Source organism: Sipha flava, unplaced genomic scaffold (assembly GCF_003268045.1).
Source record: "Sipha flava isolate LNK unplaced genomic scaffold, YSA_version1 245_pilon_pilon, whole genome shotgun sequence".
In the NCBI taxonomy this organism is placed as follows: domain Eukaryota; kingdom Metazoa; phylum Arthropoda; class Insecta; order Hemiptera; family Aphididae; genus Sipha; species Sipha flava.
Window position 1 is genome coordinate 451,713 of NW_020272893.1, and position 16,234 is coordinate 467,946.

Below are 16,234 nucleotides of genomic sequence, written 5' to 3' on the forward strand. Positions count from 1 at the left end.
TTGATTATAGTTCAAGTTATTTAATAAAATGCATTCAAATTTTTATTTTTTTTTAAAAATTAGCATACAAGTTAATAAAAAATTAAGAAAAAATAATAAAATTGTGGTTCCTACAAAACATAGTAAAGAAGCTAACAAATTTAAATATTTTTTCAAAATTTAAATCGGACAATTAGAACTAGGTGAATTTTGTTCCAGCTTATTGGTCCAAATGCATGAAAAATGTAGGCTGCTCCAGCCGCCTTAACTGAAGAATTTAATTATAATTTTTTTAAAACACAATGTACCCATTAACATTATTCAGCTCAAGGATCGTAGAGGCAAAGGGCGAACTTCCATCACCACACTGTTATTATTTTTGTAATTTAAATTCTAGTTCAGTTACAACATTATATAATGAGACATTAGTCAAATCCATATATATTTTCATTGAATTAGTTTAAAATTTGTTTTAACCAAATAAAGAATTACTTAATTTCAAATATCTATTATTTTAACATAAGACTGAATAAGTTTCAGAAATGAGAAATAATATACAATTATCAACAAAATTATTTAAAACATGTCAACATTTTAGTATTTAAAATATACTCTAAAACTATGAATAATAAATACAATAATACAAACATATCATAGTTATATTTTTTACAAACTTATAGTTGTAAATTTACTTTTCTAAATCTAAGAAATATTTAAAACCTATAAACCCTTTTGATGAAATAGTATTTTGAACAACTTCCTGGAACGATTCTAATGGTAAAGTATTATGAGCAGGTGCAACTAATTTGTTTTCTTTCATCAATTGTGAAAGTGCTTCATACATTTTATCCTGTTGCTCTGTATTAGCATTTTCTCTATGCCACCTTGTCATCCAAAAGCCTCGAAGTTGAATGTCTTTAAATATAAATGAAGTAGTTGGCGCAATGACTGGTTCTCGCGACATTCCACCATATGTAACCATCACACCACCATTATCCAATGTTCGTAAGATTTCAGTTGCACTCTTCCCACCAACATTATTTAATCCCAAACGTGGTTTAGGTAAGGTTCCATTTTTAAACAGCTCTGTAGTCCTAAGTATAAAATGAAGAAATAAATTAACGTATTCAATTAATTTTTTTAATATAGAGATATTAAAAATACAGATGTACAATTAACCTTAATTCTTCTTGAGTAAGTACATTTGTTGCACCAAGGGACATTAAATGATTTTTTAAATTTTCTAAATCTGGTTCAGGTCGACTGCGTATAATATTAACGGTTTTAAAACCAAATATCTTTGCCAACTGAATAACATTTTGTCCACATGCACTATTTGCACCATTTTGTATAACTACATCATCTTTGTTTAGAGAAACAAAATCATGTAACATACGGTATGCAGTACACGGATTTGAAGAAATACCACTCAATGCATACATATCAATGTCTTTGCTCACCTAAAACAAATAAAGAAATTTAAAAAATATATGTAGTATGTAATAAATTACGTTTGATATATATTATTATTATTATTATGAATATATAATTTTTTAAAATAAAAAAATAATCAATACTTAATAACCGTTAAAATGATGCACTGATAGTATTAATTTCATTAAAATAATAAAGTAATATTTAAATACCTAATATGGTTGTATGTAGCCTTGATTATTAAGATTGTTACAAATATTGGTGTAAATAAATACTTTATTTTGTTGTTTTAGTAGAATTATTCTTGAAATGCTAAGACTACATTTTGAAGGTACAAAATGAACATTGTGTTATTCTATATAGGTATTTGGTTAGTTATTGAAATAAATTTAAATATATGGACTTAACTCAGCATAAAAATAATAATTTCTAAGATAATTGACAGAAAATTGAATGAAAATAAAATCGCAAGAATGTACTAAGACATGATATCCATAATATTATTATAACTGCTTTATATTAATGTTATTGTCTGAAAACAAAATATATTTTGATTTCTGTTCCTTTTTAACTGTAACAGTAAATTCATCATTAATCCTAACAATTTTTATTGTAAGTTCAATAAAAAAAGAACGTTTTAGATTCAACAATGAATACCACTGACTTTTCTGAGTTTTTTAGAATCAAAAATCCCTGCCGTACACCAAGTACCGATAGCACCGGTGTGTACCACTCGATCGCCGGGAACTAGATTTTTAACAGCAGATCCGACAGCGAGTACTTCTCCAATTCCTTCAAAACCAGGAGTGCTGGGTAACGGTGGTTTAACTGGATACACGCCTTGGATTGTGTTAATGTCGGAAGGATTGACCGGTGCTAAGAGCATTTTCACCAAGACCTGTGAAAAAGTCCACGGCCCAGTAAATCTTCGATATGTAACATCAAATAATAGTCAACACCCGGGACGACGATTATGATATTAATTGACTAACCTGTTGATCATCGGGTCGGTCCGGTAACGAGCATTCAACGAGTCTGGCGACTTTTGTGGGATCGCCGAATTCGTTGAACACAATTTTACGACAGTGAATTTCGTGACGCTGGTTCATTGTAAACGGGCGTGACACCGACAATCGGCCGATCAGGCGGTAGCAAACGTTCCGAAACATGGCAAATGGACAATATTCAAAAACCGATCGCGAAATGTTCCACAGTAACCGTTCCCCGGCTGTGCGAATGATAACCATATCACAGACTATAGTCTGTGACCATACGATAGCATATGATAACATACGGCGGTATGTTGTTATTTTCGCTTGTCAATTGTTACCATAGACCTTATAGTGTCACAGAATTAAAGTGTAAGGTCTATGATTGTCACAGAAATTGTGCTCAATAACGCGATAGCGTTTTCAAAGGTAATACAACAGCTGTGATGTTACCATAGAGTAATAGTTAGTTACTAACCTAACGGTGGAGAGGTATCATTCTACTTACTTTTCTTTGTATGTTTCTTGAATTTTTAAAAATAAACTTAACCTTTTCTAGTGTTTTATTAATTAAATTACATTAATTAATACGATAATGATGATTTATGCCTTCCAAGTGCTTTGTACCCGGTTGTAATTCTTATCTACCAAATAAATAAGTTAAAAAAAATAATTTAAATTAAAGGTAAAAATATATTATTTTTTAGTACATGACTGTTATTTGGAAAAAAATATTCCATGATCAAATGGAGCCTTGACTAAAATGATGGAGTATGTGAACTGCATTTTGATTCTGAGGATATTATTTTAAGTAGAATTTTTGAGGATACAGATCAAAATATATGTACCTTCTATTACTGTGTTATGTACTATACCTTGTATTTTCCCTAACCTTTATATTTTAACAAAGCTATAAAAAAAACGAAGACTTCCGACAGAAAGCCCAACACTGATAAATAATGTAAAGAAAAATAAACCTGTCTGGAGCATCAAAATTAATAAACATAGTATATAATTAATTTCTATTCGAACATGAATGATATTTGCATGTAAACGCTATAATGAATAATTTCATACAAAAAAAAAAAAAAAAAAATCAAAGAAAACATCAAGACTAATATAAATTAAAACTACAGTTATTATAAATTATTTGAACTTTAATAAAATATTTGAATTGAAATGTCAGAAATAATTATTTTTATGTTAAATATTAACTAACTTTATTGAAGCAACAGGGATAAATCAGGTACCACTTTGCGCCGTAGCCATTCATTTATCATGAAAAAATGTTATTTTTGAGCCCTCGTCGGGTACCTATCTAGTGCTCCAAGTGGCAATTGTCAGTGATTACACCTCTGTATATCTATCCAGTGGCGTAGAAAAACTCGCTAATGCCTCTATACACCTCAGAAGAAAACTCCTTTTAACCAATTAAAAATGTAATGTGAAAGCATTTTTTTTAACCTTTAATTTTACTATTTTTTTTTTTTAAGAATACAATTTATATTTATAAGTGGTTATTACCGTGGTTATTTTAAGCTTTGAAAATTTTCTTTTCCCGCTTTAAGACTGGCAAATTTATCAATAATTTGTTCATATGAAAATTCCTAAATAAATTCCGTTGTTCTATTTTCAAAATGCCGTCATTAAATTTACACGTAGTGTGTGCAATAAGACAAAATCGACATATTTCAAAAAGTATAATGGAACAATTTCGTTTTAAATGTTGAATAAAAATACGACTTTTGCATCCTTTTACAATTCACCCTCCTGGCATAGGCCCAGTCCGCCATGTACTTGCTACTCCACTATATCCTTCTTGTGTAGCCAGTTCGATAATCACGGGACATGATTATCTGTGATTTAAATTTAAAATTAGATTGGTTCGGTTGAAAATTACACATGTTCCCAACTGTTGCACGAACGATTTAGCGAGACTTGATCATCACAAAATTTCGACAGTTGATATTATTTCGCAGTATAAAAATGCACTTTATACTTAGGGCCGTTCTAAAGGGGGTCTTAGGGGGGTGTCTCAACCCCCCCCCCTCCAACGAAAACACCAGTCGGCACTCGAACTTATTTCATTATAGCCTAGAAGGACCAAATTTTACTTACGGAAAACAAATATTACATATTTCATAATACAGTGTATACACGAATAAAATTTATATTAGCTACTACTTATACAATATAAAATATTATTATATACATATATGTATAATTATATTGTCAATTATAAGAACGTGCGACACTGGCACATATATATATGTTAAAAAGTAAAAATATGATTACATATAGTTAATTATACTACTTACACAAAATAATAATAATAGTAATAAGTAAAAAAATTGTAGTCTGCATTTTTCATATTATTCAACCCTCTTGATTTTCATCTTCGGGACGGCCCTGCCTATACTTCTATTCGTTTTTCTGTATCATTATTTGTAGTACCAATAGTAACTACACAGCATTATTTTCTAACCATTCAAACTTGACGTTTTTAAAACAAGTCACGCAGTTAATGCAGTACGATCGACTGAATATCGTCGTTCCATGTTGTTGCACCTCAAACCGCTCAAATCGCATTTCAATTGCGTTCGAATCGCAAAGCGTTTGGCGGAGTGCGCCCAACGAGTTCGAATATCGGCGGCGGTCACCGCGCCAATCGTTACCATCGGATGTGCGTTATCACGGAACCTGTCGTGTGGTATAACAATGTTATCAAGTACTTGGATGTCCCGTCGTCGGCTGTTTGCTGTAACGCCTGCGACTGCACAGTTCACGAATGAAAATTGCCGATCGGCTACCGAGCACACTCAGCTAGCAGCACATTTCTTCCCCGATCCGGCTTCGAGTGTGCTAAAATGAGCAAAACGTACAAAGAAGACGAGATCAGCATCCGAGTGGACCGGTGCCTGTACGATTCCGCTATAAAATTCGGTAAGAGGCGTTGTTTGATGTTGACGCTCGGTCGGTCGACCTCTAAAGGTTTTACCTTCGGCACGTTTTTCTCGTTCGCGTTCAAATCGATGTTATTGGTTTACCGCACGATCACCACTGGTTTTTGGTATTCATGTAATAGAGATGTAGAAAATAATTTTAACAAATCTGTGCGCCGGTATCAAAACGAGTTGACCTACTCGTTCGTTTACTGCTTTTGAAACTATCAAATCGACTTACTTGTGTTATAATTACATAATACGTGGTAAATACATAGGTATTTAAAAATGTAAAAGAAAAAAAATCGATTTTCAATTGAGTATGCATCAATGTCTACCACACGTTTGAAAATAAATAAATTCAACCAGGTTGCGTTTGTTTATGTGTTGATCAGTCTTGTTAGTCTTAATTTCAACTGCTGCATAAATTGCAGTATCCTGTTTGAGCCAACAGTTTTCCATCTATAATTTTAATGTAATAACAACATTTTATTTTCTAGGTGGTGGCCTAATAGTCGGTGGTGTAGCATCCCTATTATTTTTCAAACGTAAGTACAATATTATCTGAAAAATATGTTGTTTACTAAAAAATAGTATAATTATAATTATTAGAAATGCATAGTATTATTAGAGCAAATTAATTTTTCTTAATATTTTAAACTGTAGTGAACGCTTTTGTCGAAAAAATATATAGTTATATAAAATGTACTAAAACTTTACACATGAATAGAAATCTTGCAGGGCAAAGTAATATATTATTTTTTTACTTGCCATAGTATAGAAGAAATGTATATATTTACTATATTAGTGCCGGATTTCCATTACCAATTGAGTTACCCATATGCTCTGAATAGTATTTCCATCATGTTTTCAATTATAACAAACTATTTTATAGATTTAAATATTTATATCATCCATAAACTAGAACAAGAAACATTGTGTTCAATAATAACTAAATGTTGTATGGATAATATTTTAAGAAACTAGTCAAACTTATTTTTCTTATTCTGGCATGAATATTTTTACTATATTTAGCAATGGCTCCAATGCCAAATTATTTTATTATACAAAATTAATAAATATTAAAATTAAAATCATTTATTAAAATAATCTTGTAATATATAAACTCTAATAGTTAAATTGTTATTTTGTTATATTATCTAGGTAAGAAGTGGCCGCTGATCATGGGCTCTGGTTTTGGATTGGGTCTAGCATATGAAAATTGTGAAAAAGATTTAAAGGAATTTTTCACTAGCACATAAAATATGTTATTAGTGTAAGAAATGTTCAATAGCCTTAGACTCCAGAGTCAAATGATGTGTTGTTTATACAAATGGTTTTTCCTCTATGTTCATCTTACTATTTTAAGTAGTATTTTTGTTTTCAATTTTATTTTACAATATATATAAAGAAAAAGATGTTTTGGTCCAAAAATGTTTACATTTATTTGTACATAATAATAATAATAAAATGCTTCAATAAAATACAACTGTAAAATATTATAATACAAATTGGAAGTAAAAAACATTGTTAATGTCGTTTATCAGCTAATTATGAAATAAGTTCAAGTGTAATTTTAAATTTTGGATGTCATTACTGAAATAATAGCACATATGACATCGCAATGATTGATACAAACTTTTCTTACTGGGGGGCAGATTAACGTATCCCAGTGATTGTAAATCAAGAATAGCTTCTGAAAACAAATAATAATTCATCAAGTTTAATTATTGTCTACATACTAGGAAAAAATTAATATCATAATGATGATTGCAGTGTTGTAAAAACCTATATCAGTTTTAATGTTATTTTAACAACTAGAATTTAAGTTTAACAGTTCTTGTTAATGTTTGCAGTACACAATGATATTTCGTTGGAATTCACCCTAATGATAAATTAGTTTCAGTATAGTTACATTCCTATGTACAGAACATGACAGTTAATTACGAAATAATTGTAGTTTATAATTAATTTTATAAAAAATATAAATTGTAATAAGTCACAACTTTACAAATAAACATTTTACTATTAACAATAGTAAAATAATTTCACAGATTCATTTTTTTGTAATTAATTTAGTTCTATTAAACAATCACTATATTATAATATATACATAAATTAGTAGAGTAATTTTTTTAAATTTTTAAAAATTATTGTAAAATTCATAAGAAAAAACACTGGACGGATGGGCTGTTTTGTCAAACTATGATAAATTTGGAAATGTTGAGTAAGAACATAAGCATTTTTACATTCTCGTTGAATATAGTTGAAGATTAAATCAAAGTAGTAAATAATGTTTGTAATATAAACTCAAGACTATAAATAATTAAAATCTGAAATACATTTTGAAAATAGCTACTTTTAATGTCCATAGTTAAATTCTATAACTTGTCTAAAAATAATGTGATAGCAATATTATGATTAACATATTAAATTTATTATTTATAGTAGTTTATTTATTAATGATTAAAGTTAAAAAAAATGTAAGGTTCAATAAATAAATACTAAAAATCTTTTTTAGAGAAGAATATTTTATCATGAATAAAGTAGTAGATACAATTTGTTAAATTTTAATTATTTATGATAACTTAGAATGAATGATAAAGTAATATATTCAACAAGTTGAAATAAATTAACATGTAAAATGTGTTGCTTACATGACTATCAATTTGTTATCAATAACACCAAAAAAGAATAGTACCTAATTCTAGAAAAATATTTGTAATGTAAACACATACAAAATTGTATTTTATTTGGGAAGTTTTAACATTTTCTCAAGGAGGGAATAAGTCCTATGCAAGTTAAGTGGTACAGATTATATTTCCACACTTGACCGGCGGTTGATTAAAAACAGACAGGCAGTCAATAGCGATATCATAAAATAAAAAATTATTTCGTCAATATATTTACTATGAGTTGATACGAAAAATTCTGTATGAAATGAATTCCATTGATGTGGTTGATTCATATGAGTTCCTCGAAAATCGTTGCTCAAAACGTGCAAGTGAAGTCGTTCCATCGACGGAAAAGCATGAAATCCAACACTACAACACGAAGTGGAGAATTACACCGGGAAACCATTAACGGTTTAAAGGCGATCACGATCGGCTTACTAAAAATTTTTCACGGGCAGTCCAGTTATGTGCCTGGCGAACTCCAGTCCTACGAGCTCCATATAGATGAGCTTGGGAATGTGGTACTTCTTAAGCGACCGCAATTGCTGTATGTTTTCTTTGGGCAGAACCAAATAGTGGTGCTCGGACTTCGGGTACAAGTCGGCTATGATGGTGACGAACTCGTCAGAGTACAGCACAACGGACGGATTTTGCATGGCCAGGACAAGATCGTTTCGCAGACGGCCACCGGTAGGCGCGGTCATGGCGGACGTCGTGGATCGCGATCAGCTCCGGCGTCCAGACCGTATCCACTAGGGCTCTGGACGGGCGTGCTCCTAATTCAAAGAGTGCAGGCGGAAAAACGATTGCCTTAACTGATCTGGGCGCCAGGCGATGTTCAAACTACGGTCGTATCATCCCCACCACGGTTGCGTTCCGGGGCGGTGAAAATGTGGTACTAACCGTGACTGCGGTAACAACAACGGCGTTATCGTCCCATGGGGGCCCGAGATAACGAATTTTATTATGCGTATATTGCGTATATGATTGTACGTGCCAGACATTGTCTAGTACTCGCCACTCGCTAGAGAAGGCTGTGGTTTTATCAGATACTTTCTCAACCGTTGCTCTTTCTGTTTTGTCGTGCTCGTATTCGCATATCATCAGCCTTACGCCGTACAAATCGAAACATCGATTAAAAATACCCTAAGAAACGAATTAAAATTGTGGCTGCGTGCACCCGTACAAATTACCTGAGTGAAAAAAAAACCTCCGTCAACGACGGGCCCGAATTTTCTACGACTGCTTTCGCCCACCGACTGTTTTTCGTTATCTAAACGATGCTGCGCGGCCATCGTTCGATCATTTAGCCAAACGTGTATCAACACGCTTGCAGCCGAAAAACGTGGTTAAAAAGTAATCGACCATCCGTTGCATCTTTAGTTTACGAACACGATTGAAGATTGGACTGTGCTATGGCCGAAAAGTGAGTGTACTGAATGAGTGAGTGCTTGGGACCAATCGTTCTTACCTTTAGTGCAAATCCTGCATAGTGCCCCTAATAATTATAAGTCAGTAGGCTATTTTAATTAAACACACTATATAATTTTCGCTTGTGTCCATGAAATTGAAGATTGATGCCTTGATGAACCAGTCATTTTTCTTGGTCGATTTTCTTTTACTAGAATTTCAATTTCCAATGGTTTTTTTCCATGCACATTTTTGTATACAATAAATATGTATAGTTAACATGCCAATGTCAATCAATATCATTCATTTATTGTGTTTAACTATATTCTTGTCTAATGTCAAAAGAAAAAAGAAATACATTGTATGCAGTCTGTAAAAATATTCATTAAAATTTATTATAATCTAATAACCTTAACATAATAAATGTATCATCATTTTAATCTAAATTGACCAATTATTACCAAAACAAAATAATTTTAGTTGAAAATGGTGATCTCCAAATGTTAGAAAGAAAAATATATGAAGATATTACATGTTTATATAAATCAAATATCAATAAACGTTAAAGATAAATATTATTTGTTATATTAACTTTCTTAATGTCTTAAATTTTATTTTCTATTTAAGCTATTTATTTCAGACAACCTAGTGATGTTGAAATCATTAATGAAGAAACCATAGAGAATCCAGAATCTAAAAACAATGAAGGAGGTGGATGGTGGGATTCATTGTACTCTGCAGCCAAGTCTAAAGTATATTTATTTTTGTTCTATTGTTCAATAATTATAACTGAACAAGATCATTTTTAAGTAAAAATTATTTATTGTAGTCAGCTGAGGTATTGGAATCTGTTAAACGTGATCTTGGTGAATTAACAACAATAGTTACTACTGAAACTAGTAATATGGTCCTAAATACTACTAACGTTGTCAAAGAGACTTTACAAGTACGTAAATGTCTTATTTATTTATTAACTTAAACAAATTATTTTTATTTTTTATTTTTTCAGTTGGAAAATCCAGAATCGACAGCAAACACAATGAAGAAATCAGTAAGTTCGTTTCTGGATCAGATGTCAAATGCTTTAAATCCTCTACCTGATGATGACGACGAAGCATTAATGATTGTTGGTTCAGATACAGTTACACTATCAAGGCTACAAGTAATATACTTAATTTGGTATTATAACTCCTTTTTTTGTGTATTAAAATTACATTTTGTATGATATTTTCCAGGCACAAATATATACTTTAGCCAATGATCCTAATACATTTTTAATGGAAATTGATGACCAGCTAGATAAAAGGTATAAAGCTTGGTTGGATTGGGTAAAAAGTGGTGACAGTAGTTTGTTATCTAATGAAAAGCTTACAAAAATATTAAATGAGTGTACTCCACTGCGTGATAATTATCAGAAACTTGTACCAGACTCTGTTTCCCATGCAAACTTTTGGTATCGATTTTTATTTCGAAAAGCATTATTGGAAGATGAGAATGCTAAACAACTGAGACAATTTGAAAAAGAGAAACAAGAAGCTGAAAGAATAGATTTCAATAAAGGTATGTTGCTAGTGTTAATCATAACATGATTAACACTTTAATTCATAAAATTAATGTTCAAAGGGTTCAAATTAGTTTACTGCAATTTACAGAGTTGACTCCATTATCTGATGTAGAATTATCTGAAAAAGAACAAGAAGAAATATTGTCATCGTATGATCAAGAACGAAGAGTATCATCAAAGTCAAATAGTCCAACAGAAGGTAATACAATAAAAGTATTTATATTTTATTCAAATTTTGTAACTATATTAAAAATTATAATTTTTAAAATATTTACTTAGGTATAAAAAAAGATTCTAAATTAAAACAAGAAGATATTCCATCCACTGCTTCTTCAGTTACCACTTCAAGTTTGGACAAAGGTGATTATAATAAGCAACCTAAAGTAAAAAATATTAGTTCAAAATGATGATGAACAATCAATAATATTTTTAAGAACAAATTTGCAAAGTTAACTATTTTATTCTATAAATAAAATATTTTAGTAAATGGGAGGGTAACAGAAAAGAAAAGGTAATACTAATTAAAGATACTAGGCACTAAACACTAGCAATTTTTATTTTTTTATCTGAAATAATTTTGAATACTAATTAATCATTGCTCATCAGTAAGGTTGGGATTTTATTGCTCTAAAAAATAGCAAAAAATGTTTTAAAAAATAAAATAAATACTTTAAAAATTATAAAAAATGTATTTATTATAGTTTAAAAACGATATTATAAAAATCATGTTACCAAACATATTTAACTATATTTATTTAACATAATAATAGTAAAATATATACTTTTTTGTTTAATATTTACATTTTATTTAACTTTATTAAAATTTGATCATTGTTAGATTATTGCAAAGAGAAAAATGTCTTTTGACTATTTTAATTTTATTCTATTTTTGATAAAATATGTACATGGGTTAATATGTTCGTATTGATTAGTTTATCAATTTAGTATATTATATACTAAACGTGTAAGTTTTGAACGAAAAAACCCCGAAATATGTGAATAAAGACCCTAATATATAAGAACTAATAGATAAATTCTGAAAAATGCTCTAAAAACTTGAAAAATTTCATTAATACAGCAAAATATGCTCTTAAAATGTATTTAAAGCTAAATTTGTCATTAAATGCAAAATAAAAACTACATTAATCAGTATCACTTGAAACACATTTTGCTTATACATTCTGCTTATGGACCTCCGTGTTGGGGCATTAAGAAAAAAGATCTATTTGCATCAAAATCCCAGCCCTACTCAGTATATTTTCAATGTGAATTGATGTGAAAATAAAACTTAAATTTAAATTTTTTATTCGAAATTCACATTGAACATACAGATTTTTAAATCATACTTTTATGATATTAAAAGATTATTAAGAGCTTATTTGATTAAGTTTTTAATACTGTAAATCTTGAATCTTGCTAATAAGTAATTATGACAATGTAACATATTTATTAAACTGTATTTTTGCTTATAGCCCTCTCAATAAATTCTAGTATTTAGACTATAGTCAACCAGCATTGTGAATATTGAGTTAAAAATACCATACTATATAAGAGTGAAGATAATATGGCATATTCTTTGCATTTTGTTGTATTACATATATTTTTAACAATTCAGTATAACCTGAATTCTTGAGGATTAAAATTAAATATTAATACATTTTTTCTTGTATGATAATTATTTATGAACTTTAATAACTTTGAGTTGTATGACATTTCAATAATAGTTTTTTTTAAATAACATTAAAAATTTGTTCATATTTGCTTTATATGAAAAAAAAATAAATCTTCCAATGCATATATTTTATGCTTAATATTTTTAAAAAATTATTAAGCTCATAAATTCCCAATTTTGGTTTGTTATTATTTACTATATATGAGAGATTAATTTGTTACATTTATTGTTTTTTTTCAGATGAGTGGGTGAAAGATTTTGATTTGGAAGAGATTGAATCAGCTTCCAATATCAAGTGAATTAAGAATCTGTTAATTGAGCTTTGTTGAATATATTGTTTAGTTTTTTGTATGTGTGTATTCACAAAGATATTTATTTATATATTTTTTTTTTACATATATTTATACGTAAATAGGTATTCTAAGAGAATTTACCAGTTAAATACAGCAAGAGCAAAAATGAAAATATTACACTATCTTCCACCTTTATAATTTTGAGTACCCTAGTAGTAATTGTTGTAATATTGTATATATTTATTAAATTATCTGAATTGTAAAATTTACTATTGTTTTGTGTCAGAAAAAATAATTATTATAATAAAAATACATTATTGATTTATATCCTATGTGTGTTAATAATTTAATTTACTTGATGGTGATGATAAAGAAAATCTTTTAAACAATTGTACTAAAAATAATAAGTATTATTAGTGTCAATGGTATAATCATGATAACTGTATTAAATCAATTACAAGGAAAAATCAAAATGATAGTTCTTCTTGGTCACTGATAGTTACAAAAAAGTTAATAAATAAACAATATGAATTGTGATTTTAATAATGTATATTCAGTGATGGGCAGTATCTTAGACACATTTGTACCTTGTATCTTTACATTTGTGAGTTGTATCCAGATTCTTTTTGTGGCTGTGTATATTGTATGTTTTCATTTTGTTTGCGTAAAAATACAAGTGAAAATACATTTTTTCTAAGAAAAAATAAAAATCAATTTTAAATTTGGCTTTGGTAATATACTTATTTGATTTATAAGCAGTAAATTAATTGAAAACGTTTTGTGAAATAAGTTTTGAAGAAGTGGAGACTTGTGTTAGGCTAAATTATTTATTTACTATAACACAAGTTTGTGTTTTGCAGTGCCAATTGAAAGAATATTTTTTTCAACTGGCTTCATATATTCACCAACACGTTCAAAAATATATTTCTTAAAAATAATTCCAAATTTTTAAAATAAATACATTTTATTTGTATTTTATAGGTATATCATTTTTTATTTATTTTAAATTATTTAACCTTAAAAAAGATAATAAGTAAAGCATATTACGGCACCCCATAATAAATGTTTGTGTTTTAATTTTATTAAAAATAAACAATATTGAAATACAATGAATATTATTACTTTAACCTATTTAGATAGATATTTAAAAAAACAATTAAGATTATCTTGTATCATGTATCTAAAATTGTGAAAAAAATGTATCTAGTATTTAGTATCTTTTTATACATTTCAAATTAATCTTATATCTTTAGAAGAAAATTGTAGTATCTAGTATCTATAGTAAGTATCTATTTTTTTTTGAGTATCTTGCCCATGCCTGTGTATAATCATACATAAGTTATAACAAATACAAATAATAATAATGTAAATTATTTTGAACAGTTTTAATCTAAAGTTAAATTTAACAATAGTTACTAATTATTTTCAAATCAACAAAATTAGATTAACATAATAAAATTATTCACTAGTTATTACAATAATATGTATGTTATGCCGAATACGTGAATTTAATAACCGTTATGACCCAAAACTGCCGATTGCGTGAAATCAACAAGGCCTTTAGTTAATAAAATAATTAGTTTTTAACTAAATACATATAATTTAATGGATTTAATTATTGCAAAATAAATTGTATTATAAAATAACATTTAGCTCATCTAATCTTCTATGTATAGTCTTCTATATTCACCATTTTGGGTTTTTTTTTATAATTCGAATGGTGGAATTAAAAAAAAAAAGATGATAATTAATACAGTCAAACTTGTTTAACTCGAAGTTGAAGGGATCGGAAAGAAAGTTCGAGTTATTCAAGTAAAATTTCAAAATGTGTATTTTTTATAATTTATCCATTGCTTGTCATAAAATTATATTTTTCTAATTTTAATGCAAACTTTTCAGCTTTTACTCTTATGAACAGCCCACTCAGTGAAAATTTTTTGTCACGTGTCTGTTTAAACTATTTGTATAAGCACTCATTAACATTAGGATTTTCCGGTTCTCTAGCCCTTTTTCTATCCTTTTTACTGGACGTAGATAACTTAAGATGTTTTCTTTATTTTTAAGATAAGTTGACAAAGTGTTAAGTGGATTGCCAAATGCTTTAGCTATTAAAGATTTTGTTTTCAAACCACTTTCAGCTTCTCGTATGTTATCGTTTTTAGCACGCGTTTTGATGACGACATTACGAACGAAAAATTACGTACGACCATGTTAAAATGAAAGATAACTGACCACTGAAATGTTTATATATGTTAGTGGATAATGAATCATTGTTGTGTAGTATAGATACCAGTTAGATACAATTATAATCTTATAAACCTAGGAGGGTATTAATTATTAATAATACCTATTCATTTATCATCATTTAATTTGATTCTTCATTATGCACACTAACTAGAAAGTATACGTTTTATAAATTTAGATTCGATTGTTAGTTAGCCGAGGCATCTACAGGATCTTAACTTATAGACAGAATGACTTTGTCGTTTGCATAGCCTACGACATGCGTGTTTTGGGTGTGGGTTGATCGGAAACATAAATATTAAACAATGTTGGTGAGAGAATATCTCCATGGTTATATTTGTATGTTACCAAATTTAAATATAATAATTAATACCTATATTGTATTATATTATACAGCATTTATTTAACATTCAAAGCAATAATACTAATATAAATAGTATTTATACTTGGGAAATTTGAATCGTATTAATTGAATAATGTTAAATACTGATATTACCTAATACTACACTAAACGGTAAAAAGTAACTTATAGACATTCTATAGAAACTTTGGAATTTATCCTCTTCAGCGGTTAATTCCTTTGAAACTACATAGCTACTATGCTGTCTATCTTTTAAAAGTGGATGAATCCATTACCTACGTTTCCTTTTTTTGTTACGAAGCCACTAATCAGGGGCGGATAGGCATAATCTGACCGGCCCGGAAAAAATTGAATACAGCAGTCCGCATGATTATATCCAAGTTCCAACTAAACAATTAACTCAACTTTGAGAGAACCAATCCGGCAATAACCACCTTTTTTTTTCGACGTTCTTAAATAATATTTAAAATTATAATACATATTATACCATCCAATTTTACACATGTTTTGCTCTCTTCTAACAACTCTACGATTTTTATCTCTTTTATTTTCTGCACCTCCTTTTATTTTTAATTCGTTTTGAAGCATACAATATTCTAGCAATATTATACTATTCACATGGTTCGCGTATAATTATTATGGAAAAACATGATATATCAGTAATCAATTTT

General features: G+C 28.8%; 4 protein-coding genes across 4 annotated transcripts; 2 read left to right on the forward strand and 2 right to left on the reverse strand.

Annotated features, from left to right (window-relative positions):
* Positions 1-636: 636 nt before the first annotated feature.
* Positions 637-2,667, reverse strand: LOC112684194 (enoyl-[acyl-carrier-protein] reductase, mitochondrial). The gene is made up of 4 exons (XM_025555575.1): positions 2,406-2,667; positions 2,078-2,311; positions 1,159-1,439; positions 637-1,073 (listed from the first exon to the last, which is right to left on the reverse strand). Exons 1-4 carry the CDS (start codon positions 2,658-2,660, stop codon positions 668-670), a joined length of 1,176 nt encoding a protein of 391 aa, XP_025411360.1. The 5' UTR covers positions 2,661-2,667; the 3' UTR covers positions 637-667.
* A 2,455-nt stretch (positions 2,668-5,122) lies between these two features.
* Positions 5,123-6,778, forward strand: LOC112684195 (MICOS complex subunit MIC10-like). Its single transcript, XM_025555576.1, has 3 exons — positions 5,123-5,345; positions 5,845-5,892; positions 6,509-6,778. Exons 1-3 carry the CDS (start codon positions 5,270-5,272, stop codon positions 6,604-6,606), a joined length of 222 nt encoding a protein of 73 aa, XP_025411361.1. The 5' UTR covers positions 5,123-5,269; the 3' UTR covers positions 6,607-6,778.
* A 29-nt stretch (positions 6,779-6,807) lies between these two features.
* Positions 6,808-8,902, reverse strand: LOC112684199 (aprataxin). The gene is made up of 3 exons (XM_025555580.1): positions 8,458-8,902; positions 8,255-8,388; positions 6,808-7,040 (listed from the first exon to the last, which is right to left on the reverse strand). Exons 1-3 carry the CDS (start codon positions 8,721-8,723, stop codon positions 6,892-6,894), a joined length of 549 nt encoding a protein of 182 aa, XP_025411365.1. The 5' UTR covers positions 8,724-8,902; the 3' UTR covers positions 6,808-6,891.
* Positions 8,903-9,020: 118 nt separating this feature from the next.
* Positions 9,021-13,240, forward strand: LOC112684196 (BSD domain-containing protein 1-like). The gene is made up of 8 exons (XM_025555577.1): positions 9,021-9,445; positions 10,070-10,181; positions 10,259-10,375; positions 10,439-10,591; positions 10,665-10,989; positions 11,082-11,192; positions 11,273-11,353; positions 12,906-13,240. The coding sequence occupies exons 1-8, from the start codon at positions 9,435-9,437 to the stop codon at positions 12,962-12,964; spliced, it is 969 nt and encodes a 322-aa protein (XP_025411362.1). The 5' UTR covers positions 9,021-9,434; the 3' UTR covers positions 12,965-13,240.
* Positions 13,241-16,234: the final 2,994 nt, after the last annotated feature.

What these genes read in the sequence shown, in the direction of transcription:
- LOC112684194 (XM_025555575.1), bottom strand. Translation starts at nt 2,660, where the DNA reads ATGGTTATCATTCGCACAGCCGGGGAACGGTTACTGTGGAACATTTCG. An exon ending in ATTCTAAAAAACTCAGAAAA is followed by an intron (nt 1,440 to 2,077) that starts GTCAGTGGTATT and finishes TATTTGTTTTAG; the next exon opens with GTGAGCAAAGACATTGATAT. An exon ending in CTTACTCAAGAAGAATTAAG is followed by an intron (nt 1,074 to 1,158) that starts GTTAATTGTACA and finishes TTTTATACTTAG; the next exon opens with GACTACAGAGCTGTTTAAAA.
- LOC112684196 (XM_025555577.1), top strand. An exon ending in TTGTCAAAGAGACTTTACAA is followed by an intron (nt 10,376 to 10,438) that starts GTACGTAAATGT and finishes TTATTTTTTCAG; the next exon opens with TTGGAAAATCCAGAATCGAC. An exon ending in AAGAATAGATTTCAATAAAG is followed by an intron (nt 10,990 to 11,081) that starts GTATGTTGCTAG and finishes TGCAATTTACAG; the next exon opens with AGTTGACTCCATTATCTGAT.
- LOC112684195 (XM_025555576.1), top strand. Translation starts at nt 5,270, where the DNA reads ATGAGCAAAACGTACAAAGAAGACGAGATCAGCATCCGAGTGGACCGG. An exon ending in CGATTCCGCTATAAAATTCG is followed by an intron (nt 5,346 to 5,844) that starts GTAAGAGGCGTT and finishes TTTATTTTCTAG; the next exon opens with GTGGTGGCCTAATAGTCGGT. An exon ending in ATCCCTATTATTTTTCAAAC is followed by an intron (nt 5,893 to 6,508) that starts GTAAGTACAATA and finishes TATATTATCTAG; the next exon opens with GTAAGAAGTGGCCGCTGATC.
- LOC112684199 (XM_025555580.1), bottom strand. Translation starts at nt 8,723, where the DNA reads ATGACCGCGCCTACCGGTGGCCGTCTGCGAAACGATCTTGTCCTGGCC. An exon ending in CTGCCCGTGAAAAATTTTTA is followed by an intron (nt 8,389 to 8,457) that starts GTAAGCCGATCG and finishes TTCGTGTTGTAG; the next exon opens with TGTTGGATTTCATGCTTTTC. An exon ending in ATTTTTCGTATCAACTCATA is followed by an intron (nt 7,041 to 8,254) that starts GTAAATATATTG and finishes ATTTGTTTTCAG; the next exon opens with AAGCTATTCTTGATTTACAA.